This window comes from Polypterus senegalus, chromosome 9 (assembly GCF_016835505.1).
Source record: "Polypterus senegalus isolate Bchr_013 chromosome 9, ASM1683550v1, whole genome shotgun sequence".
Classification (NCBI taxonomy): Eukaryota; Metazoa; Chordata; class Cladistia; order Polypteriformes; family Polypteridae; genus Polypterus; species Polypterus senegalus.
In genome coordinates, this window is record NC_053162.1 from 171357295 (window position 1) to 171384363 (window position 27069).

A 27069-nucleotide genomic window follows, 5' to 3' on the forward strand; every position below is an offset into this window, starting at 1 on the left:
ACGATTCTCTTGGAAACGAGTGTCCGGTGAACAGAGTGCATCCGTGGACAGTTGAGCAATTAAGTGTTGGGGTAACACTGAGAACAAACAGGACTTTGCACCACTACAGGTTGTATCATCCAATTCATGTTTTTAATGGACTTTTAGAGTGTGGACTGTGGGCTTTCCTTTCTAAGATAAGAAATTTTCTTCATGATACTGTTAGATTTGGTTTATGTTCATTTACCTTTTTCATGTACTTATTATTGTCTGGTGTAATAGAAGTTACTGTTACTTCCTGAAATTGCTGTTGTGTCTTTCATTGTGTGTTTACTCACCGCCCAATTTAAGAAACCTGTGTGCTATCATTAGTAAATTTCAGGAGTTCCCAGTCTCTTAATAAAACTGGGTGGCGTAGTCGGATATTTGGATGGTGTCTAGTTGGATTACCTGAAAGTGTGACCAGACACCTGTTACACTAACATTTACATTTTTTTTTTAATGCAACGCGATCTACCTGCACTACCTTTGCGATCTACTGGTCGATCGCGATCGACGCATTGAGCAGCCCTGGTCTAGAAGCTGCTAGAAGACGGTGTTTAGGCAGACACAAGCATAAGGTTTTGGGAAAACTGGCAAACTCTTAAAAAGACATCATTTGGACATAGAATGGATTTATCAAACGTCTCTGAATTACTCGTAGGAATTGCACTAAAAGTCTGACTAGGATAAGCAATTTCCTTGCTGCTGAGCAGGACATGTTTAGGAAGCGTTCTACTTCCACTTCCAGCTTGGAGTTGGAATTTGCGTTTGTGAATTAATGACGTTACGAGTTGACACCACAGCTGACGGCAGATGGCAAAGTGGGCGTGGTCATACGTCAATCATTCCTGACTTCAACTAATCACATATAAGATTTTTGCATTCACACACTTCTTCAGCCAATCAAATATTAGGGCATTGCGATCCATTACTTTGACATTCAATATAAGTCATTAACAAGGGTTAATTGTCACGTTTCCTTGGAAATCCTGACGTTTTGTTATTTTATGGTACAAACGTTATGGTTTCATAACGGACGGACAAAATGAAATAAGTAACAAAAAACATTCAGTGAAACTTAGTTATTTACACTTTATTGTCACATTTCACAGAGCTTTGCTTATTTGCTTATTTATTTCTGTCCGAAATACTCCTTCACACATTGTTTACGTTTCTCAGTTTCTGTTTGCCACTATTAAGCGACTATCCTCCATCCACTAGGTGGCTCTATAATACAGTACAGCGACTTCGGAGATATTACTTCCGCAGGAAGGCACGATGGTCTTCTCTGTCAAATTGTTTTGGTAAAAGATGTGTTTAATGCCAGCCTTCGGTTTTAGGCAATTTTTGTATACAGCAGGTGATGTCGCTGGTCAGAAATAAGCATTAACAGCAGAACTTCTTGACGTGTGAGTACAATTACAAAATACAGTTCTTTTTTTTATTTTTTAGGACCTGGCGTACTATTAATGTAACAACCTTGCATCGTCGTATTTTTCACGTTGTTAAATCTGTGTATTTGTGCCCTGAGAATTGAACAGTTGAACGAACAGTGAAAAATCCTTATTAAGAGCTGCTGATTTGGAATTAAAAATAATGTAGAGATTCCGATGTAAAAGTCATTAGGGCTGACATCCTTCATAGCAAACAGAGGTGAGTCGAGGAGCTGCAAAGCTCGCGCGAGTCGCATTTAAATATAACGAAATGGGAAAGTGCTGGGGCGCAACTGCAGCTCAGCACGAGCAGCACGGGCCGCTGGTAAAGTGGAGTTTGTACGGTAACTCGGCTAGTATTTCTCAGGCTTTGGGTACAGAATATAGCTGGGTGGAGAGAATAATGGAAACGCCTACCAATAAGTTTACCTCTGTTAAGTCCCTAACAGGAGCGGACTGGGTCTCACAAGCGGCCCGGCATCCTTCAACGAGTGACGTGACGATGCCGACCCACTCGGCCCATTATATTCATTGTCATTTTCTTAAAATGTGTGATGAGTACGCGGCTCGCTATTTGCTGTGAGCCTATGATATGAACTCTATCTAAAATGTTGTAAACTTAATCTGCACACTGTTGTTTATACACACCTTAAAATTTGACGACATGCTTAGAAATAACATTTAACGAAAAAAGAAAACGTAAAACGGCTTACACGTTATTCGAGTACATGTCAATGTCATGTCCAAGTGCCAGTAGAAACATATAGCTGCTCGTTTACAATGGAATAAATTATAACCGAGGTTATAATGAAAACCTCACACGATTTAAATGTCCCATTAACGATAAATTAGAAATGTTCCGTTCTGATATGAAAAATTCCTATCCTGTGCTTTATAACTTTATTCTATCATACAAATAATCGCAGCTGAAAAACACTAATTATCACTCACGCCGACGACCAGAGAACAATAAAATGCTTAATACATAATCTAACATAATTATTAGTACCGAAGAATTTAAATACTAGATATGAGGTAAAATAAATTGCAGTAATGTATATGCAAACCGAAATGTAGCAGCATCGAAACAGAAATCGGCAAAAGGCAGTTTTGACCAAATTTTTCACTGCAACGTCGTGTACTGACAACTAAAACAACTTGATGACGTAATACGGTATATTATATAGGACTGTAAAATTCGCAGTACCGGACAGATAATGTTTAGTAGTTTAGAAAATTAATTTTAATATCAAACAGTAACCAGTACATACAATTTATTTCATTAAACAGCCGGCCCATGACCAGACCAGAGTCCGCGGCCAACCGGGCATTGCCCAGTAAGGGGAGAAAAGAGCAGCAAGCACTAACGACAAGCTCACACATACGAGTGTTTGTCCAATGAGTCAGGTCAACGTTGCACTCTTTATAAGAACACAGCATGAAAATTCCTGTTTATAATTGAATACCCTTAAAATGGATAAATCTAATACTTTAATATTGTTTTTTTAATTTTTTGTTCAAAAATGACTTGCATAAGCTATTTTACAATGCACGTGTAATTGCAAGATGTGGATTAATGGTCGACAACTGTCTTGGTCTGGAAAATGGTTGTATTTTGGCAAGTTTTTAAGATTTTCTTCCGTGCTTCTTAGAATGCACTGTAAAGTACCAGAGCGGGTGAGATCTGTTGTTTTTTTTTTTCTTTTTTATTTGAAGAAAATAACATTGCATGCAGTCGAGTGGAACTTCTTATTTATAAACGTCTACGCGTAGAAGTGTGTTTGTGTGTGTCTGTCCGGCCTGGAAGTGAGAGGCGGAGTCAGGCAAAGGGCTCCGCCTCCAAGGAAACAGAAAACGTAACGTCTACGCGTAGAAGTGAGTGTGTCTGTGTCTGTCCGGCTGGCCGGCCAGAAGTGCGAGGCTAAAACAGCACGAAGCTCGGAGAGCGGGGAAGGTGGCCCCAAGTTAACGAGTCAGAAGTAAAAAAAAAAAAGAGCCACTCTGTTGCCAAAGTAAAACCGCCGACAGAAGAGAGAAACTCTTACGCAAGCGAGGCGAGCACGTTGGCAAAGCGGCATCCCTTTTACTTTTCCTCCCGCCGCTAATATACAAGTGAGGCGAGCACGTCGGAAAACGAATCCTCCTGGGAGAGAGAGAGACGCTCAGAGTTGTTCCTTTCAATTACCTGACATCGCTACGTTTCAGTTTTTTTCTGACAGTTTCAATAGTTTTTAGGACCTCTGCTTTTTTTTTTTACAGCACAGGCTTACACAGCTTTAAAGCCAGAAAAAAAAAAATCAAAGTTTAAAAGAAAAAGGAAAGTAACAAAACCGAGAGAAAGAGAGGAGAGCAAACAGCAAGATCAAAAATAGTTAGAAAGAACAGATATATACTTTATTAATCCCAAGGGGAAATTCACATAATCCAGCAGCAGCAGTATACTGCTACAAAGAAACAATATTAAATTAAATAGTAATAAAAATGAAAAAAATAAAAAAGCAGATATTAACTTTAAATCATGTTAGCATTTACTCCCCCGGGTGGAATTGAAGAGTCGCATAGTGTAGGGGAGGAACGATCTCCTCAGTCTGTCAGTGGAGCAGGACGGTGACAGCAGTCTGTCGCTGAAGCTGCTCCTCTGTCTGGAGATGATCCTGTTCAGTGGATGCAGTGGATTCTTCATGATTGACAGGAGCCTGCTTAGCGCCCATCGCTCTGCCATGGATGTCAAACTGTCCAGCTCCGTGCCTACAATAAAGCCTGCCTTCCTCACCAGTTTGTCCAGGCATGAGGTGTCCCTCTTCTTTATGCTGCCACCCCAGCACACCACCGCGTAGAAGAGGGCACTCGCCACAACCGTCTGGTAAAACATCTGCAGCATCTTACTGCAGATGTTGAAGGATGCCAACCTTCTCAGAAAGTATAGTCTGCTATAATAATAATAATAATAATCATAATAATAAATAATGCTATAGAAAATAAAGAATGGAAAATGTTCTTTTCCTCCTTCATATAAATGCTTATTGTAAAATGTTATTTTATCATTTTGAACAGATCTAAGCAAAACATTTTTTTTTTATTTTATAGAACGCAATTAACCTTTGAAGTCTGTTTTTACATATATAGTACTAGCTGTGTAGGTCCTAAAAACTATTGAAATTGTCAGGGGAAAAAAATGAAAAGTAGAGATGTCCAGTAATTGAAATGAACTAGTCTACTCTGGGCATCTCTGTCCTAGGAGGATTCACTTTGCCAACATGCTCACGCATCGCTGGTGTATTAGCGGCGGGAGGAAAAGGGATACCGTATTGCCGATGTTAGCGGCCAAGCGACTTTATCTTCTTCGGAGGTTTTGTTTTTCTGATGTGCTCGCCTCGCTTGTGTTATTAGCGGCTAAGCGAGTTTTGTGTTACCTCGGAGGCGGAGCTCTTGGCCTGACTCCACCTCTCACTTCCGGGCTGGGCAGACACATACACTTCCACGCGTAGACATTTATATGTAAGATGTTTGTGAAGAAGTAATTTTGACTTGGAAAAATAATGAACTTGTCCTTTTAGGTAAACTGACGTTTCTTTAGTGGATAGCACAATTTTTAGTAGTTCTGCTTTAAATATGTCCAGTATCAAGGAGGAGCTCCAGACTCCAGTTGTCCTTTTCTTGCCCAGCCACAGTCTCCCTGGGTTAGTGTGTTCTCCTTGTGATTATCTGGGTTGTCTTGAGTTCTCTGGTTTTAAATTAATTAAATTGACCCAGCGTGATTTGTGCATGGCCTTGTGCTGTGGTGGACTCTTTTCTCATCCAGAGTTCATTGCTACATTATGTCTGACACTGATAGGATTGCATCAAAGTAAGCGGGTTTAGAAATTAATGAATGAATGAGTGATAAGAATTTCAGCCTGAAGGAGTATCACTTACTTATTGTAAATCTAATGCTAATTGTTATCAACGTAATGATATCCAATGCAAGCAGTCTGTTATTTTGCTGTCTTGTTTCCTGCTTGTTCCTAAACGTTTTTAATCTTTGTTTTGCTGTCCAGGTCATTTCCTTGCTTGTTTTTTTCGAACTGAGGCCAAGAATGAGGTAAAGATTTCATCCAGTGACTAGGACTCTGACGTAGAAGTTGAAGTAATGGTGGGATTCTATTGCCAAGTCTGCAGGCAGACCTTCTTTGAAGGGAAGGGCCACATATTTGGGAAGACGCATCAGGAGCGGCTGAAGAGAATATTGGCCAAGTTCTACGAGAAGGTGAGGGCCAGCTAGTCCCGTAGTGCTCTTAAATCAATTGTGCTTAACAAATCAAGTGCAAACAAAAGAAAAATACCAACAGCAGATACATTTTTTTCTTGTCCTATTCAGGTCTGTTCTGTTTATTTTTATATGACATCCAATTGATGATCTGAATACTTTATTTATTTTGTGATGTCGTCATTGGCATAGTAAGATAACCTGAAAGGTAGGAGTCAACCAAGGGTGGGCCACCAAAGTGTCTTAGGGTGGTGTACACCTTCACTTGCTCATTTTGCATCAGTTTCAAGCTAATGGTTAAAATTAAATTTGCATCTTTGGGATATGGGAAGAATATGGAGTACCTGTAAAAAAAGCTCATAGACACCCAGAGGGGGAAAATGTCCTGACTTGGCAGAGACATTGACCAGCATGGTAGTCTAATCCATGTCCATGGAAGTGTGAATCGGCAAAGCTGAACAAGCTTTTTGGTAGGCCTGAGCATATACTCTTTAGGCCATGAGCGGTGAAGAAAATGGAGATTAAGATGTGACACATCATCTCTGTGGCTTGATCCGGAAGTAGTGTCGTAGGGACTGAAAGGGACGTCATTGAGGGTGCTGGAACCTGGCGGGATTTCCCGGGAATGGTTTGCAAGTAACTGAGAAAGACAGTCCGTACACTCTGCTAACTCATTTCATAAGTTATCTGCAATCTAAAGTGCTTTATAAATATTTAAATACATTTGACCTTTAATACTGTGCATGTGTGTGTACAGAATAGTGTACTGTATATGTATATTTTAAACTGTTTTTATGCAAATACTGTATATAAAGTATCACAAATAAACACACCAGACATCACGAAGGTTTGGGGCAGCCACCAATATAATGTGTCCTGGCTGCAAATGTAGACATTTTTAAAATAGTTGTTGACAAGACTGAGTCCAAAACAGAACTGATCACATATAGTAAAGATGGTGGATTTAAAGGCCCATTCAGGAAGTGACAGAACTGGAAGCAACATCCTGGGGGGGACCGGAAGTGACGTCATTTCTGGGGGCCGGACTGGAAAGTGACATCATCGAGGGTGTTAGAACCTGGCAGGATTTCCCGGGAATGGTCTGCAAGTAACTGAGAAAGACGGTCTGTACACTCTGCCACCCCCCCGTGGTCAGTGCTGGTATTACAACTACTCTGGCCCTTTAGCTTCCTCCCACTCACACATGTGTGACAAAAGATGAAAAAAATAATAGTAAGATATGCTAGTGGAATAATAATTTATCAGAGTTTACACGTGATTTCAGTTTTAGTTTGTCTGGTTTTCCTTCCACATCCTATGTTTAGAATGGATGCATAGTCCTTGCGATAGACAATGAATGGTTCCTGCCTTGTGTCCAGTTTTGCCCACCGTGACCCAAATTTGGGTTACACTGTTGTGTTTAGATGGATATGTACGTAACAATGTTTGCTCTAAATAATGAGAGGTGTGTGCCCCTGTTTTTTATTTATTTTTTTAATCCTTGCTGGAGAACTGTGTACTAAAAACATGGAAGTAAAACACTCTGAATAGTCAAAGAGTAATAACTACCATGGGAATTGTGTAAAGAAATATTTTACAAATTCTCTTTAAAATTTACAGGTAAAGGAGGCCCGCAAGACGATTAAGAATCCTGCAGTAGTCAAATATGATGGTACGAAGCACTTGGTCAACATGTGGTGTCACTGCTGTCAGCAGGAAGTTCTAAAGCACATGACCAATAACAATGTCACTGTCCTTCATGGAGGTCTGTTGGAGCATATGGCCAGGTAAGCAAATGTCACCAGTTGGGTTGCACAACAAGTTCATCCAAGAACATCCGATATTCTGAGGTGAATTACGAAGTTGGGGTTACTTGAATTTGAGCGGGTGGTATCCTCCTTTTAAATTCCACACTCGCACACGCACATTTTTAAATCCTTGTGCGTCTCTCTTTGATATTTTTTAATGTCGAGACCTGCTGTGTAAGTTTATAAACTGTTTCTCAACACCATCTTTAAAAAAAAAAAAACCTTTTAAAGGCTTGCTTTTCTATTTGTAGTGCCGAACATAAAAAGAAAACGGGAGCGTTCTGGTGGGAATGTAATGCAGATCAGAAACTGAAATCGAAATTTCTTGTTAGCGAAGAAGAGATTGAAAAGTAAGTCTGACAAAATTGTCACCTTCACGTTTGTCTGTACCAGTCTGCCCTGTGTAGAAACTTGGTCTGCATTTAAGAAATTGTGAATATAATCTTTTAAAGATTCAAAAGTGAAGTTGCTAAAGCCCTGGATTCATATGAGGAGAAAGAAGATGAGTACATAAAACAGGTCAGTAATGAACAGTATGTTTTACTTTTTGAAAACGATTTACAAGTCACGCTTGAATGTTGAACCTTTTCTACTTTTCTAAAGCTGGTGAACTTCCAAATGAAGCAAAGAACAGTGGAACAGTTGCTTCCGTATTTTAACAGGTGAATGCAGGGAGGTAAAGCAGGGCATTCAGTATCCCAAAGTGAAAGAGTCTTTGTTTGTGGCGGCTCTGTGGCTAAGGATCTGTGCTGGTAAGTTGGGAAGTTACCGGTACTACCAGAAGGGATCCATCTTCTTGAGCAAGGCTCTTAGCCTAAAAATTGCTCCAGAGACGTTACTGACCCTGCACCCTGACCCCAAAGGTCATATGAAATGACTGTTTCCCATTAGGGATTAATAATGTATACCAGTTCAAAAGTGCTGTACTTCAGTGTCTTAACATCTTAGCACCTACACTGAACTCTGAGTCAATTTGGAATTGGCAATTAGTCTAACGCACTCGCTCACACTGCTAATTCAAACACACTTTTATTTTAGCACTCTTAGAAGTAGATTGCTGTCAAATGAAGTTACTTGCTCAGTGTCATCTAAGGAGTTGATGGTTGCAGAGGGACAGCCGTGTTTTTGCTTCATGGTTCCAGTCACCCACAGCTACAGATGCGGTGGACATGAACTGATTGCCAAAGCAACTTGCACTTTGCACAAAGCCACCTTGGTTTTCATTTTTGTACAACAGCAGCTCTGGCAGGTGTAATGATGCACTTAATATTCTGAGTGGTTTGTGTCAAATATCCCTTTGTGTGCATTACACAGTGCAATATCATAGTCAGTAATGTGACACACTAATTAGCAAAGAGCCTCACAATGCACAATTGTGTTACTAAGTGAGACGGTTAACCCACCTAATTTGCGCTTTAAACTCGGACATCGCATCCTCTAGGGAGGCATGGTGACTGTCGGACTGACTTCCAAGCACAGTGGCAGATTTGTTTCCATGTTTCCACAGCTGGCCCTGGCAGGAGTAGTAAGATATGGAGTGGCATTAAGTGAGTCAGAGGTCAGAACTGAGCCAATACCATCATTTTCATCATCATGGTAACGAAGCAGTGGGGAGGGAGGGTCTGTGTGCTTGAAATTTGTTTAAACTAGGCGGTTCCCCCTCTGCTCGCTTTGTCTTTCCTTTTCTTTCTCCAAATACCCAATCATCACACAATCAGCTCTGTAGTTGACGTTAAGCCATCTGTAAGCTTAGAACGCCAATTCTTCAAAACTTTTAAGGAACATTGAAATATCTTCGTAGTACGTGTTTAGAAGAAAGAATACAGCGTGAAGCAGGAACAATCCGTGAACAGAGCGCCAGCTCCTCACTAGCGCTGCGGCATCGTGTCCTCACATGTTTAATTATTAACAATACTGTATAGATTACTTAAATGAAGTTAAAGTTTTATCTGTATAATATAATAAACATATTTTGCTGCATTTCATCTTAAAAATGATATCGTCATCGTATGTAAATACGCGCTTTATAAAGTGGCTCAGGTTGTGCAATATTATAACTATATCGCAAGTTTACAGTGAGGTGATTGTACTTATAAGTACAGACAGTTCTACAAGGAGCACTTGATGGACTGATTGAGTGCGTTTAGAGTTCCTGGGATGAAACTGTTTCTGAACCACGAGGTCCATACAGGAAAGGCTCTGAAGCGTTTGTCATATGAGTGCAGTTCAGTAGACAGCATGGCTGAGGCAGCGTGTGCTTGATGCTGTATCCCGATAGCTTCTCAGCTTCTGTAGATCTGTGATTCCCCACTCGGATACAGTGATATAAATACTCCGAGTGGTGCAGTGAGAGTAATATGGAAAAAGGGAGCAGGTGTAAGAAGAAAAAGGAAGGTGCAGTGAGAGTAACAACGCTAAAGCAGCTATGGTATTTAGAATACTTTGGCTGTTCTCTGGACCATTATATTGTTACAGGTTAATTAAACTAATAAACAATATGCGGTTAGTTTCAGTGTATACGATAAAGCCACGTCAGGGATGTGGATCTTAAAAAGAAAGGGTAACCACACTGGAACAGTAGCACTGCTTTGACGCTGGGTGCCGCCAGTCTGCAACACCGAGCACAGAACTTGCGTACGCCAGGGTATGAGCTGCCGTGGAAATGTGCGTGGCTTTACGCCAAGTTTAGGTTTTATACATCATGATTTGAACGTGGAAACGTTCTAACGCAACATTTCTGTGCATACGCACCGTTTATACATGAGGCTCCAGAACTGTAAAGACTTGGATCTTCGTCCTTTTGTGGAAATATCGGGAGCACCACAGCGACTTCATGACCCTCCCCATGCAGCCCCAATCCATCTACTGACTTAATAAGTCACCAGAGACATGAATGTTGCTGCAGTGGTCTACAGGAGTCTCTCTGCCCATCTCCACTGTTTACAGCATAAAAATTTAAATTATTAAGCTTTAGTTACGTTGTGCTAGTGAGCTCCTGAATGGATAACGGCAATTTTAGCTTTTTATTTCCTCTCGGCATCAATGGGAGAATGGAAGAAAAACAAAGGGCAGAGATTGTGGTTGATCCTTGTGTACCTGTTTAATTTTTATCAGTCAGCACATCATTGGTTGTCACAAAAAGGGGCAAGTATGACTGTGCTGGAAGGTCACTGAATTTGACATTCCCTGCAATTTTTAATTTGGTAAGTTGACTTTGTCTGGTTTTGAGATGAGTAACTTTAGTCAACAAGTGTGACATACCCAATGACTAGATAATGTGACATAATTAATAACAATAATCCACAATGTGACATTATTCATTATTGTTAATAATTATGTGAAATAAGACAAAATTGAAAATTAGGCTTTTGGCTGCCTCTTTTCCGTGCTGCTGAACTTTGCTAATGAAGTATATACTGTTGAGCTTTGACATCCTTGCTTGTTTTGATTTTTCTCAACCCGCCTCTCTTTGTCTCACAGCAAGCTGCCCATATCCGCGAGGTAGAGCAAAGACGTCTGGAAATCTTGCAGTCCTCCATTGAGGTTGGTTTTCCCAGGATGCACCAGTACTGTATCCACATATCAAGCTGATCCAGTAGTTAGTGATTCTCCCATGTCTGTCATCTACCCATTGAGGCTGTGGAACAAAAAATCTCATTTCATGTTAATGCAGTTAGCTCTGTGAATGCTTAATGCCTGCATGGTGCATCATGAATTATTAAAAAAAAATATTACACTTCTCAAAAAAGATTAGGTTCAAGGCTATAATGCAATGTTACTGTAAAAAATGTGATAACTGGGTGCTTTTTATGACTTGGTGAAGGAGAAACCTGCAATATAGACTGCTGGGGTGGGTGGGTCGGTCAGGTTTAATTGGGTGTTGTGTTAAGAAAGCCATTGTTTGTAATCTGATCACATCATCTGAATGTAAAAAGAAAAGCCGTGTTTACTTTTCCTGAATCAAACCCAGCCTGAGATTGCGGCAGGAGCTGTCTGCGGAGAGCCCGAGTGTGGATCCCAGGAGCCTGGCAACAGCAGGTGAGATATAGGGGGTGTACTGGCTTGTATTATCTGCTTTTTCACCTTTTGATTGTGACAATGTGACACACGTGATCTATGCTGGCTGCGATTTATGTTCACTTTTTCTATTTATTTGCCGTTTTGTTACATGTTTTTGTATGTTTGTTGTTGGCTTTGGTATTTATAGCAGGGTTAGTGTAGCTTAAGTTCTTTATGTGTTGCCCTGCGTTCACACCATAAGCTTAATAAACTCGGAGGCACTGCGGATTTCAGGATTGGTTAGAAGTGAAGCCTACACAGCCTGTCACTCCTGAGAACTTCACATGAACAACACACACACGTCCCCAGGTATAAGCTTGGCACCAAAGCCTGATACACCTGGGACCCTGAGAGTAACCTTAACACATAACGTGAACGTGGGTCGGCCTTTGCCCCCAGATATAAGAGGGCATTGGGGGGGCTTGTTTTTCGCAGGTCTTTTCTTCCTGCTGCTATCAGACTATACACCCTGGGCTTTAATTTGTGTATCCTTTACTGGATTGTTTCACAAATTGTAATTGTGGGATACCAGACTCTGTAATTACTGGTACTTTATCCATCACTAGACACTTTATCTGGGGTTACTGGTCATCCAATGTATCGCGTTATTATAATGTATGTATTATAATACTGTGACACTGCATTTATTAATGTGGATTGGTAATACATCACTATTTTTGGTATTTTATTGCTTTTGTTATCTGTTTCATTTTATATATTTTATTAGGTGTTTAGTTATTTAATCTACTAGGGGGCTTTGCCCCCTACTCGCTTCGTTTGCCAACTAAGCTCCGCCTCCGCCCCTGCCTTAGCTACGCACCATGGTGAAGAGGGGGGCTGAACGCACCCCAAAGAGATGCACTCACTCCTCCGAAACCCCCTCTTAAATGGTGATACAATGGCAAACAAATTGTTTTTTTACCTCCTCTTTGCTCAATCAGCTGCTGGTTTGCTGCTGCTGTGCTGAGTGATCTGCATCTCGTGTGGCGCTTCGAACATTTAAAAGCCTGTATAGCAGCTGTCCTACTCTTTGTCTCACTGCCTCGTCACTCTTCTCCCCACAGACATCCTCAAATACTATGCAGTCTCTTTCCTCTGTTCCGTTATTTCACCAAGTAATTTCCATTTGTTTTCACTAATGCGATCTTTACGCAAAGAGATACATGCTGTACTTGTTTTAGTTTTGCTGTGAGCTGCTAGAACACCTAAATTTTCCTTCATGGATTAATAAATAATCATATTTTCTATAACCATGAACTAAAGGCTACCTTGGCCCTTGAGAACAACGTTGGAGCGTGTCAGCCTTTGTTCTCAGATATAACTTTGATGCTAATGGCTGATGCATCTTGATCCCCGAGAATAATCTAAATACACATGGAGCCTCGCACACCCTGGCTAATGTCACTTACCAATCAATGATAGATTACTGACACGGTGTGGTCCTCTTTTGGGACGTCTCCTTCAGCCTGCTAACCCTGTAGGAAAGAAAGTGGCGGTCTGTCCACGCCTAGTCTTTCAGAAGCCAGACATACCGGGGGTGAATTTTGCTTAAAAGTGGGTGGGAATGTCAACTTATTTGTACAGCACATTGAAGACAACATCAGCAATACTGTAACCAAAATGCTTTACATGGACCACACAATAAGCGAAAGACAGAACTAACAAGCAGCAAAATAAAAATATGTAACAGTAGAGTGAAACAAACCACAAACTTAGGTGGGTAGGATTTCCAGTATCAGTGAAGATCCGAAAAAGCTAAAGGATAAAAATGAAGTCTGAGTCTAGTTTTAAACAGATCAACTGAAGGGGGATCCTTAACGTAGTAAGGCAAAAAATTCCACAATCGTGGTGCATAGGCTGCAAAAAAAAAAAAAAAAGGATAGACGGCTCAGAGTGTCACATTTGTTAACCAATCCAATGCCTCATTAAGGCGCCGCTCAAAGAAGGGGCGGTGTATTATCGTAGTATTTTCCTTTACTTACCCTTTACCTGTTTTCCCTCAAGGATGAGTGTTCTCGTCAGGTTCATTATCGATTTGGTCTACTGTTGCATTTTAAAATGAACACACACATACATAGCTATACACATACACACAGACCCTAACCACAACAGTGCCCCATGAATGACACGCACGTGCACACACACACACACACACAGGTTAATCTCTAGCACTTTAAACCACACAAGTGCTTTAGGAATAACACAGCCTGTCACACAGAACTTTAAGAGACTTCTTATCGGCACGAACAACATACGATATTTTAATGATATCTCAGACCTAAATATTACTCTTGGTCTACAAGAATAAATTTAAACATACAAAGACTCGGCACTCTTGACTATAGGCCATTTATCAGCCAAGAATACCTTCTTTACGTACTGTTCCTACTGTTAAGTGGAGCTCACACCCTCAGCCTTAATAAACCTCGCAGCACAGAGATAATGGCAAAACTCTGGCTGCACTAGGTGCTCAAAGAAATCTACCTTATTATTTCAATCACTCTAGACATTAAAACAAAGCATAGAAAGTTATTTGTATTTCAATTTAAATATTTCTGTAGCACTCACTGGTAGGTTGCATGACTCATTCAAATTCCAGGATTGAGTCCATAGTGTGAGCAACTCCAGGAAATTCAAATGACAACTCAAAATGTCAAATTTCTCTTCTTCAGCTCGGCCTTCTCCTGTGGTTATATAGGACAGGTGGTAGAGGAGGACACACGGGATACAACGTTGTATCACTTGGAAGAAGCCAGTTGGGAAGATGTTACTCACCCTTTAACGTTCATTGGCCATCAGGTAAGAGCTCTGACAGATGCAGGAGTGCCCTGTTTGAGGAATATACTCACAGCAGTGTGCAGTTAAGCAGCTAGAAAGGACAGCAAATTGTGTGCCTTTCCTGCTGTGTGTTATCAGTAATGAGCTGTTGTGTAATTACACTCTTTAAAAAATTAAGGTGCTAGAGCGGCTCTTCACAACATTGCCATGGGGAAACTTGGTCCCAAAAGACTGATCCACATGAAGAACCTTTTAGTTATTATATCTGCAACTGGCTCCATCAGTGAATGACTATGAATACAGTGGGTATAGAAAAGAATTCGAGATTTTTTTTTTTTACTTTACAGTCTTAAATGAAAACACACAAAAATATTTCTTCCCAGCTTTATTTACTCAATGCAAAGTCTAACATCCAAGTGAAAGATATCACAGCTACAGTTCAGAAAAATAACAAATTATTAATCTCAGTAGGTCTTGTTTTTAAAGGATCACCCATGTCATTTTGTTGAACCACCTTTTGCTTTAACAACAGCCTTGAGTGTGTTGGGATTCTTCTGTATCACCTTTGCACCTCTAGATATTTGCCCCTCACTCTTCTTTACAGTTTAAATGTTCAAGTTCGGTCACATTGGATGGTGAGTGTTGCTGGCCTGCTATCTTCAAATCTTTCCACAGATTTTCATTGTGATTCATGTCTGGGCTCTGACTCGGCCACATGAGGACATTCACTTTTTTCTCCTATAGCCACTGTGTAGTCCATTTTGCTGTGTGCTTCGGGTCGTTGTCATGTTGAAAGGTCTGCCCATCTTCAGTTTTCTGGCAGAGGGTAGCAGGTTTTTCTCGAGAATTTGACGGTATTTTACTCCATTTTTCCTTCTACCCTAATGAGAGCCCCACGCCCTGTGGCAGAGAAACACCCCGACAACAGGATGCTTCCACCTCCATGATTTACTGTAGGTGTGCTGTGTTGTGGATGGTGAGCTGCATTGGTGGACCGTTTGGTATTGAGGCCAAATAGTTTGATTTTGGTTACATCTGACCATAAGACCTTTTTCCACTTGGCATCAGAATCTTCAAGGTGCATTCTGGGAAAGGTCAAACGAGCCTTAATGTGGCCTTTTTCGAGAAGTTGCTTTTTCCTTGCGACCCTCCCAAACAAGCCACAGTTGTGGAGTGCTTGCTGTCACATTCACACAATGACCACTCTTTGCCATAAAATCCTCTTGGTAGCCTCTCTTACCAGTTTCCTCCTTGCTCTTCTATCCAGTTTGGAGGGACGGCCAGTTTGAACGGATCCAGGGAGGGTCCTAGGAGTACCAAACACTTGGCACTTCTTTATTATGGACTTTACTGAGCTCCTTGGGATTGATAAAGCCTTTGAGATTTTTTTTGTCTCCATCTCCTGCCTTATCTCTGTCCACAACTCTATCCCTGAGATCTTTTGAAGGTGGCTGGCCACCCATAGTCCGTTGTTTGCTGTCAGCTGCACTACCAAGCAAGGGAATGAATGGACCAGGAACAGCTTCACTAATTACACTGATTACAATTGAGCACAGCCAGTAACCAGGGTCTGCAGTGGGAATGGTGGGCACTTTACACCTGTTTGTGTTTGGGGGGTGGGGTTTTGGGGATCCTTTATTAATCTTAGTATTTTTTATTTTTTTTTTTTAATTCTTTTGAACTGTAGCTGTGATATCTTTCACTTGGATGTTACCGATTGCATTGAGTAAGTAAAGCTGGAAAATATTGGTTTGTGTTTTCATTTAAGGCTGTAAAGCAAAAAAATGGGAATATTTCGGGGGGGATTCTTTTCTATACCCAATGTAGATGGTAAGAAATGTGTTAAATACCAATGGGTTGTGATTTTAAAAGGACTCTGCTTGCACACAAGAACACATGCTAAGTCCAGGTTTTCTTAACCTTCCATACATTGCAGATTTTTTCCCCATATATTTTTCTTTACATATTGGGAAGTTTTTCAAAGCACCAACTTCATATGCAAGGAAGTTTTCCCAGAATTAAATGTTGCTTAATCAATCAGAAGTTCAACAAGGAACCACACAACCCAGCAAAGACTCATAAAGCCCCATTGAAAAAACAGAATTTTTAAGAGTGGATGATGGAGGATGATGGGACGCTTCCCAAATGAATCAACTAAAGTAAATGTTTAATGGTAAAGAATGATGCCTGTATGTGGACCAACTGACAACAGTCACTACACAAGTGTGTCTGAATGATTATCAGGGAAGAATAAAGGTAACACAATAATGAAGTATAGCAAAAGCAGCTTTGATAGAGAATTTACACACAATGCTGCCACCATAAGGGGGATTGACTATTACCTCGAACCTCTCCTGTATTGTGTTAAACCTGTCTTAAAAAAAAAAAAAGTGCTCTTTTATTTGAGTTTTACTGGTTCAGTATGTATCTCAATTGTATGACCAAAAGTTTGGGAACACGTGACCATCACACCTTTGTGAGCTTGTTGAATATCCCATCCTTGAACCAGTGGGTATTAATATGGAAATGGTTCCTCCTTCACAGCTAGAACAGCCTCCTCTCTTTTTCCCCACAAAATATGAGTGTGTCTGTGGGAAAAGAACATTTGTGAGGTCAGGTACCGATGTTGGATGAGAAGACTTGACTTGCAGTCGACATTCCAGTTCTTCCCAAAAATACTCCGTAGGGTTGAGATTAGAGCTCTTAGCCCGTCACTCAAGTCCCATCCTGTCTTTGTTTTTTGCACAAGGGCACAATCAGGCTGGGACAGAAAGGTGCCTTCCACAAACTGAGGGAGCCACAATTCTGGAAGCACCCAATTGTCTATAACAGGAGTGGCAAACTCCAGGCCTCGAGTGCCGAATGGCTGCAGGGTTTCGTTCTTACCATCTTCTTAATTAGTGACCAGTTTTTGCTGCTGATTACTACTTTTAATTAACTTGACTCAGGCCCCAAAGTTGTTTCTTTATCTTTAATTAGCAGCCAAGCAATAATGGAGACACAAAACAAGCCACCACCTGTGCCCATCACGCAATATCTGAAATTAAAGAGAGGTGATGGTCTTGGTAAGGTTGATCTCTCAGGTCACAAAAACATTTTGACGGTGGTCTTAGAAAGAACAGAAAAACAAGTTTTTGAAATGTGTGCTGTGGCAGAATGAGAGCAGCAACAAGCCATGGAATTAAATAACAGGTTTAATTAGCAGCAAGAATTGGCTTCTCATTAAGAAAGTGAGTGGAGTGAAATTGGTTGGAGTTTGAAGTCCCAGTTTAGCTGGTCATCTGTTGGCTTGTTTCATGTCTCATTTCTGCTTGGCTGTCATTTAATAAAGAAAGGAATCAATTCAGATGGCTGAACTCTTCTAACAGGGCTTTTAAGGTGATGGGGAAAAGTTAATTAGCAGTGAAAACTTGTCACCGATTAGGAAAAGGGTGAGAATGAAAACCTGCAGCCACTGCGGCCCTCCAGGCCTGGAGTTCGCCACCTCTGGTCTATATCTGTATGCTACAGCATTAACAAAAATAACACGTATTAACTCCCTGACCCTTTACTTGTGCTTCTTACTCTGTATATTTGTTTTACAATGTGTTTTGTATTCCTTTAGGATGCTTCTGGAGGAGGAAATATTCATTCAGGTAACAGACTATTTTTCTTGGCCCACTATGCTAACTTTAGTTAGATTTTAATTAACTGTAGAATTGCTATAAACATTGATGTTTATATAAGAGATGCATAATCCAGTGCTTTGTTGAACAATAAGTTGTAAATATCAGAACAAATTTTAGTAGTTTTAAGTTTGACTTGATTGTATGGAATGTTAATTGCTTCTATTAAAAAAAAAAAAAAATTCACACTAGTTGGTTCCCACTAAACGTGGATTACAAAAGAAAGTCCAAATTAGTGTAAGCTGTCCTACTTCAGCATATTAATAAGATTTGCTTGGAAGTAGAAGTACGTAATAAAAGTTGCATCAGATATTCAAACCTGTTAAAATGGGTGCTCCAGTTTAAATGCTTACAGTCTAAATATCCTCAATTGTAATAGAAATGTCTTTACTGGAGGATGAACACAGCTCTGTGTCCAGGCAAGGATCAGAAATTACATATTTGTAATCGGTGACCTAGAAATTGTTTAAACTGATACCCACATGGTTAAAGATGTTAATGACACCGTTTAAACCTTCTGCGAATGGCTCTTAGAGGGCCAGGGCCACTGGTCCAGAATCCAATATCAAAAATATACCTCAATCACATAAAACACTCCACATGCCTAGGTCACCAATCCCCATCTCCCCAGTTTTGTGAAAAGGAGTAGACCCCTGGGGTTGGTTAATGTGACCTGCACAACTTCCAGTCTGATCTTTTTATGCTATTGGTTTACTTTAACACAAGAATGTAATATCTGCATTGACTAAAAATTAGGGGGATTTGACTCTCTAGACATCAGGACAAGTCAATTGGTTTATCATATGTCGAGGTTTTATCATATGAGGTGGTGCCAGATCAAAAACACCTGAAGCGATTGACATGTCCATGATTCTTGTGAACACAATTCTTCTTAAATACTAGGAGCAAGCATTTGTATTTTAAGATGTGTAGTGCTTTACACACTTTGTTAAAATCTTTGTGGTACAACTGCTGTTGTCCTTTGGCTAAGCTTGTCCATGTGTACAACGTGAGAGCTGATGTCAGTACAAACAGGTTTTTGCTGTCAAATTGTAAGTAAGCCATCTTCCTAATATTGGATTAAAAACCTCATGCCCTTTTGCAGGTGCCACCCCACCCTGGCTTATGGATGATCCTGAAGAGGGAAGTAGTGATGTAAAACAGATCGGACCATCTCATGAAGAATTTGTCAAACATAGTCAGTATGGTTTAATTCAGACCTTGTACCAAGTTTGTGCCTTAAGTGTACACTTCATTACAATAACAGAAACTCCAGCCTAAAATGTACTCCTCCTTATACCTTTAAGGCATCTGTGGGGAGACAGCAGTTAAAGGTTTATCTTGCTTACTGGGATAGTCTTGACAAACTTGTTCACCTGTCCTTTTTTCTTTCCCAGAGGAACTAGAAAAGCTTCGGAAACTTCCTCCTAACCGTGTTGGAGCTAATTTTGATCATGCTTCCCAGACTGATGCAGGCTGGCTGCCCTCCTTTGGTAGGGTGTGGAACAGTGGCCGGCGTTGGCAGTCTCGGTAAGCAACTGGCTTGGAATTTAGCATATTTACAAGGAATTTAATTGGGTTTTCTACTTAGATGAAAGGAATGAGTTGATTTTCAAAAGCTCAATGGCCTATGAATGTGCAGAAGTGAGAGCCAGGTGCCTCTGTCAACATTTATATGCAACTCAAAAAAATAAGCCAGGACTAATACTACTGGCTTCTTTTTCTCTCCACCCCAGACATCAGTTCCGAGCAGAAGAAGGAACAAACAAGTCTGGGCAGAAGAGAAAGAAAGATGATCCATGTAAGGAAAGAAAGAAACCAAAGCAGGAGCCATGGGATTCATCTCACAATTCTTGAGATGGCCTCATAAGACATTTTCAGTTGTGCAACACGTGACAGCCTCGACAGTCAGAAGCAGCGCTTTTTTTTTTTTTAACCTGATACACTAATGGAAATTAATGTTGCTATTACAAGTATTTACAAATAAAATCACAAAATGTTTTTTCTTTTTATTGAGTCATATGTTACAAATTTATTTAACTCTTCAAGAAACCAACTGCAGAATCTGTAATGAAACAGAACAAAAAAGGTCCATTACAGAGATAGATGCGGGATACAGAAGTCAACGTGTAGGTTGAAATGCCAGGGCAGTTGAATGGTTGATTGACTTTACAAACCTCACCTGCTTATGTCTCCTTTTCGTCTGCGGGTGCATCTCCTCCCTTGGTGTTTCTGGTATAGATAACCTGTGCCCTGTGTTTTGAGACCAGCTTGATCATACCTGCAAGACAAAACATGGGTTTCTGTAATATTGGCAGATGTAGGGAAAGAAAATTACAGCAATTTATTTTTCACCCAGCAAAATATTCTTGGTAGACAAACTGCTAATCTTGTAGCTTGACATGGCCATCGATGGGATTTTTCTAGGCAACAGATAGATACTTTATTAATCTCATGAGGAAATTCACAATATGACCCTTCCAAAGGGCAAGAGTCAAAGAATCATGGCTGTAAGCACCAAACTCTACATTTTCACAGTAATGACACTTCAGTTTCTTACATAGCAAGTATAATTTACTATTATGACACTGGTTCAGACATAGATCAAGTTACTGATCGTTGAATAAATGACTGAGGGAACTTGTGTGAAATTGTAAATTAAACAGGAACAGCACAGAAGCTAGATATGTCCTCCAAATATGTTATGAAAAGCAGACAGCTTTCTCACATGAGAACAAATGTAGGGTTGTACCACACTAAATTCATTGACATTCTTTTCAGTAAATGAAAAATGCTTACTTGACACCATAAAAGAAACAAAATACCACATGAATTGCCATTACTCATTTTAAACATACACTTTTTGAAACACGAGTCCTCAAAAAATGTAGCACTGACTGCATAGAAAACATCTTGGATTTGATTTTACATTCAGAAACCATTTCCCAATTATTATGAAAAAGTAACCCTTACTGAAAAATGTCCTTATGTTTCTGAATGTCTGAAAGGTCATTGTGGTGGTCCATTTGAAATTAAAACAGACGTTGAGTATTTGGGTGTAATGGCTCCCCAAGACCATTTACACGAGGATTGGGCATTAACTGTCCTATCCCAAAGCACTTACCATCACAGACTACACCACAGCTGATGCCATAGTACTTCTACAAACACACATTTATCACATTTGTTGTACTGGTGAATGCTACATTGAATTCAAAAGATTTAAATGTTTCAGAAGCCCTACAAAATAAAATCCAGGTCTCATTCCGTAACTTTTCCAGTTATTTTTCAGTCATTAATTTTGCTTAATTTTAGAGAGGGGTATTCATGGCATGTTTCCATGACTTCCAGTTGTGTAATCTGACATACCTAGTGATTCAGTCTATCCAGTCTGCAACTTGTCCCAACTAAAATCAAAAAGGTAATGAAAGGCTCTGTGTGCATGACAGAAGACAACTAACTAGCGCTCACCGAGAAGTACAATAAATATGCAATGGTAAGGGACAAGGTCATTTTGGACCTCAAACAGCAAAGAGACTGGGTTCTTCTGTCTGATGTATTCTGTTTTACATACCATGAAAGAATAGAGAGGCGGGGTGGGGGCAGAAATTACAACTGAACTGGTCGTACCTATAAACCCTTTACAAATAAAATTCTCTGACTCAGTCAGGTACTAAGACAAAGGGTCATGCTCGTAGTACTTTGGAAATGAGAAACTGAGCTGGAAACTTGCTGCACAGTAATGCAACATCCCCCACGATTTCTAGTCTTAACTGACAAGATCAGCAACCGCTGCTGTCAAGTTTGACATCCCCTCCGACTAGAAATCACATACTGCAACATTGGCTTAAGCTGCCAGAAAGAGTAGGAAGAGTATCATTAAATTGGTTTGCTTCATGCTTCGGCATCAAAGTGGCATTATGACCTAAATTTCTGCCCATTGTTGGAAGTTTTACTTGAAAATAGGAAAAAGAAGAGGAGACCAATCAGCCTATCAAACAGTTTAGTTAGCTAATAGGCACTGTACTTTGTTCTGGGGTCTAAAATCCTGTTTCTGCACTCATTCCCACAAGTGGGGTACCTGGAAAGTTTCTGGGTTGAAACAGCTTACACATGAAAAAACACCCCTTGCAATACTGCGGGACTCTAAACTAAGCACAGTGCATTTAAGTAGCAATGCTGCCTACAATGTACAGTATTTCCATTTTTATATTTTAATTACTTTACACAATGTAATCTTAATGAACACAAAATACTGGTTTGAATTGGGCGGCAAGAAGCACAAAATTGCGTACTGCTGCATCTCTCTCTTGGTATACCATACTAAGTGCCACACTCCCCACAGCTTCAATATTACCATTGAAAACAGATGTGACCAAGATAGCAAACTGCTACATTTCATGCTAGGTTGGCACACTTTTCTGTACTTGGGACAGAAAACACTTCCAACCTCAACACAAATCCACTTCAGACATTTTGTAAATGACTGCTACTAGACAAGTACTGAGAATATGCAAAGTTAGGTTAGTCATTGAAGCCTTACATTCGTTCTCTCTCTTTCAACGACAATACATAAATGAAAGCCAACCCAGAAAATTTAAGAAAATGTTACTATGCCACATCAATATTCCTAAGATTTGTTGACCAGAATTTGCTCATATGACTGGTCCGTTTCCTATAAAAATCCACAATTATCCAGCATGCACCCATGTACTTCTTCATAGCACCTTGAACTTGTATTTCAGTCTCTTGCAAGACTTACTACCATTCATCATATTTTTGGGTTAAAGAAAGAAACAAAAACACACACACACATTATAAATGTGAAATAGGCAAGAGCTTCAGAAATCTCCAAGTACATCTGTTTATTATCCACATCCAAACCAAGCAAATGACACCATGAAACAACACACACAAAAATAATAGCTTCCAAGTGACAATACCTTTGTTGAGCAGTTCCAGAAGTGCAGCTCTGGCTAGAGACCCTCTGATCTTCAGCCTTTCTGACACCACAGCAGGTGTGATGAGTTTGTAGTTGGGAACTTCCTTGTAGAGTTTATCATAGGTTGCTTTGTCAAAGAGGACTAAGTTATTCAACTTATCCCTCACCTTCCCCTTGGACCACTTCTACTTGTCATTAAGCAAGAAATAGAAAGAGAGAAAAGAAACTTGTTAAGAGTTATCCAAAATTATGACAACAAAACAAACAGCACAAGATATTGGGATTACAATGGCGATTACGAGAAACATGCCCAAGTTCATCTCCCAGAAAAGCAACACATATAACTATTCTCTTCTGGGCAGAAAGTTCAAATGTCTTGTAAACAATTTTAAAAGATTAATCTAGGATGAGCAGCAACTAGAGAGTTGTATGTGTGTCCCACTTCCTCTTCACCATAAGATTACTCCTTTTTTTTTAGTAAAGCATAAAGCCATTACAATCTTTGGCCCATCACACCCTATACTCACTCTCCTATTGGGTAAAGAGCTTTGGGCCAATCCAAACCAGAACTATCAGATTTCAGAACATTACCAATCCACAACCTGAACAGATGGGCGAACTAAACTCACTTAATAGCCACCTAAAATAATTAGATGAATGTCTAATAGTCATCCTCCAACCTGCTATATCCTAACACAGGGTCACGGGGGTCTGCCAGAGCCAATCTCAGCCAGCACAGGGCTCAAGGCAGGAACAAATCCCAGGCAAAGCGCCACCACAGGGGGCGCGCGCACACACACACACACACACACCAAGCACACACTAGGGACTATTTAAGATAGCCAATACACCTGTAAATGCATTTTATCCAGCTTCTTCCCCATCTCCCCCAAAACATGCCTTCCCTCTAGATTATTAATTTCCGAGAAAGATTTTCTGTATTGAGTTGGGCATGACCAGCTCAAAAGCTGACTTGATGTCTGTCACACGAGTCACTGCCATCCTAGTGGGCCCTGGCACGGTCTTTAATGTTTTCTGCACACAGTTTTGCCTGACTTATATTTAGGGATGAAGACCACTGTATTTCACCGTTTTGTGATGTGAATGTCTTGCTTGGAGGAATATGAATAGCAGTTTCCTCATCTGGTTCATAATCAGACCCATAATTGACCTCAAGATACTCCTTATCTTCAGACACATCCTCCTCTATTTCACTGTCATGATCAAAGAGTGATTTCCAGAGCCACCAGGGCTGCCACCTGTTTACTTCTGCTGCTCATTTTGTAAATATGGGACAATGTATCATATGTAGCTGCATTGTGTAATGTTGGTAGGACTTCCTTGCAGAGAATTGTTATAGGATTTGCTCCTCTCCTGCTGAGTGTCCACTCAATGCGGGTAGAGTTTGCCCACGGTAACATAAAAGGTTGCTGTCAAAAGTCATAACACTTTTATTCTAGCACTTTACTGATGAGGTCAATAAAATAGGGAGAGGGTGTGTGTTTATGCACGTTTGGGTTGAAATATGTCTCTCAGTTTCAAAGAAACAAAACAGTATTAAGACACTTCTGACCCCCTTAACCTGCACTGCTGGGTCAAATTGACCTGAACAGTATCTATGTAATATAAACATGTAGGGGTTTCAATTATGTGAAATAACCATTTTCATTTTATATGTTGATGGCACTTAAGTGTAGAAGCAGAAGTTTCATGCTGAAAATTTATTTTTTTTAGATTTTTTTTAACTTTAAAATGGGTCAATTTGACCTGCAACACAACACTAATTAAATACTGCATACAGAATAGTACATATAAAAAATAAAACCATCTGGTACAGAAGCTATTTAACTCTAAGAAAATTAAATTTTCATCCCCTTAAATTCAACTTCTTTACATATGTAGCAAGAATGTGGAAACACGCTTCTTACCTTCTTTTTGGCTTTGCCTCCGGACTTGTTTACTGGGTCCTTATCTTTCTTGGCAGCCTTGCCAGAGTCTTTCTTCTTCTTATCATCCTTGGGAGGCTAAGTAATGAGAAGAGAAATAATAATAATAAAGCATACATGAAGATACCAAAAGCCTAAAAAAACTTTCCACTTCAGAAACCGAAATGCTCATAATCAGACAATTTACTCGAGTCCAAATGTCATTTTGCTCTTGTGCAGTTTACCGCATGCATTTATGTGTAGATTAAAGAGCGCGTCACTTTTTGCTGTACACTTTTAAAACAATTCACTCACACATTAGAATGCAGACTTAAATTCTCTATGCAGTACCTAACCAAACTAGATTTGATTAATCATACCTCCATCACCAAAACTACAAAATCTAAATTGGGTCGCAAGAACCAGCATAAACCAGCATCAGGCTGCACACAGAATCAAAAGGGAACTGGGGTTCCCATCTATCACTTACTTGGAGCCAAGTTTGATGTGAACAAACCTACTGTACTGGAAGTGGCATAAATGAAAATCCACAAAGCCACTGGGAGACATCCTGAAAATACCTTAGCAAATTTTAAACAAGTAGTGTACGTGATATTTCTACAAAGATGCACCAACAGCCCCAGAATACAATTACTAATTTTCAACACCAAGGTGCTTTACCTTTTGTTATTGGGTAATTTAAGGTTTCCTCCCAATGTACTTATCAAGTTTATTCTGAAAAAGTTGCATGTATTTATTAATACATTTATTTATCAACTGATTGATTGATTGGTTATTTGTTCTGTGAGTCTGCATCCTTTTATTTTTATGTTTCTGCTGCTGTACCCATCTGAATTTTCCCACGGGATTAATAAAGTCTATTTAGTCTAATTTACATGAATGCACCGCAGTGTACAAAATCATCTATAATTCTAATACTGGTGTTGTTAAACTACTCGGGTCAGAATCTTTCGGGCGAGTTAGAAAACCTAAAAAAAAAAAAAAAAAAGACATGCTGTAGGTTTACTGTTTAATTCGTTTGCAATGGGACAAGGAACAAAGGTAACTTAAACTAAAACCAAGCTGCATGTGCGGTTGGGTTCACGGTCTGTAAACACACAAAACAAGTTACCTCCAGTTGATAACTTTAAATGCAATCCGATTAATTTCCTAACAGCTTTAAATATAACTACCAGACTGACGGTTTTTCTAGTCATTGTTTTATCCGATAACATATTAGCTGCACTAGACGTAGAACTGGTTCTAACAGTACAAAAAATGTATGCGATGACCTCATGGCAAAACACAGAAATTCCCAGAAATACTGGGAAGAGAAAAATGGAAGGTAGAATTTGTATTTCTGTAACACGTATCAGGAATTTCTCATACTCGCTAACTGTGGCAACAAACCATTTTTTTCTAGGGTCCTGTACCCCGTAAGGCCAACCTTAAAAAAAAATGGAAATTGATTTACTTGAAGTTCACATTTAATTGTCATAGCCCTGGCAATCTAGCCATAAAGCAAGCAGGTATGCCTTCTCTCGTTCAGGCCACGCTACACGCGCCGGACTCGACAGGCCCCTTCCAACACGTTCAGCACTTTTTTACATTTTTTAGTCAAGAAGAAAAGCACTTAAATTCCAACTTCAGTATCCAACTACCGGTTATATTCTAATGAGCACCTGTCATGATAAAACGGGTTCTTAACATATAAGTAATTGGTTTTGTCCCTTTTAAATAGCAAAAATCTACTCACCATGTTCCTACAGTTTCAAGATGTCGGACAGAAAGGAAGAAGCGCCCCTTTGCCTGTAGCTTTGAGAACCCGAGGACTCGGAGTCTCCACCAATCAGATACAGCGGCCGTATTGCGCATGTCCCGAATGGGGCCTGAACGCGTCGAAGGGAAATGTAGTCTTTTTATGTAGCTGTCCGACAAATATAATCCTACTATTTATCCATTCTTCCATCTATCTTCAAAACCTGCTTTATTCTGAACAGGGTCTCTAGGGAGCTTCAGCTTATTTCTTTATTTGATTGTTCAAATCTGTTTGCTTTTTCGTTTGGATTTCATTATATATACATAAGGTTTTGAAATTATTATTTAATACCTTTGTAATAATACAAGCCTTTAAAAAAAGCAAAACTTAAACATTTCGAAATATGTACATCAACATTATTTGCACTAACATA

General features: G+C 39.9%; 2 protein-coding genes across 2 annotated transcripts; one reads left to right on the plus strand and one right to left on the minus strand.

The window, feature by feature from the left end:
• Nucleotides 1-1282: 1282 nt before the first annotated feature.
• cenatac (centrosomal AT-AC splicing factor) lies at nt 1283-20022 on the plus strand. The gene is made up of 12 exons (XM_039764240.1): nt 1283-1430; nt 5492-5700; nt 7321-7487; nt 7760-7858; nt 7961-8027; nt 10989-11051; nt 11479-11546; nt 14240-14366; nt 17950-17980; nt 19116-19208; nt 19408-19540; nt 19747-20022. Exons 2-12 carry the CDS (start codon nt 5584-5586, stop codon nt 19865-19867), a joined length of 1086 nt encoding a protein of 361 aa, XP_039620174.1. The 5' UTR covers nt 1283-1430; nt 5492-5583; the 3' UTR covers nt 19868-20022.
• rps25 (ribosomal protein S25) lies at nt 20000-26739 on the minus strand. The gene is made up of 5 exons (XM_039764241.1): nt 26634-26739; nt 24881-24976; nt 22954-23137; nt 20193-20291; nt 20000-20075 (listed from the first exon to the last, which is right to left on the minus strand). Exons 1-4 carry the CDS (start codon nt 26634-26636, stop codon nt 20197-20199), a joined length of 378 nt encoding a protein of 125 aa, XP_039620175.1. The 5' UTR covers nt 26637-26739; the 3' UTR covers nt 20000-20075; nt 20193-20196.
• Nucleotides 26740-27069: the final 330 nt, after the last annotated feature.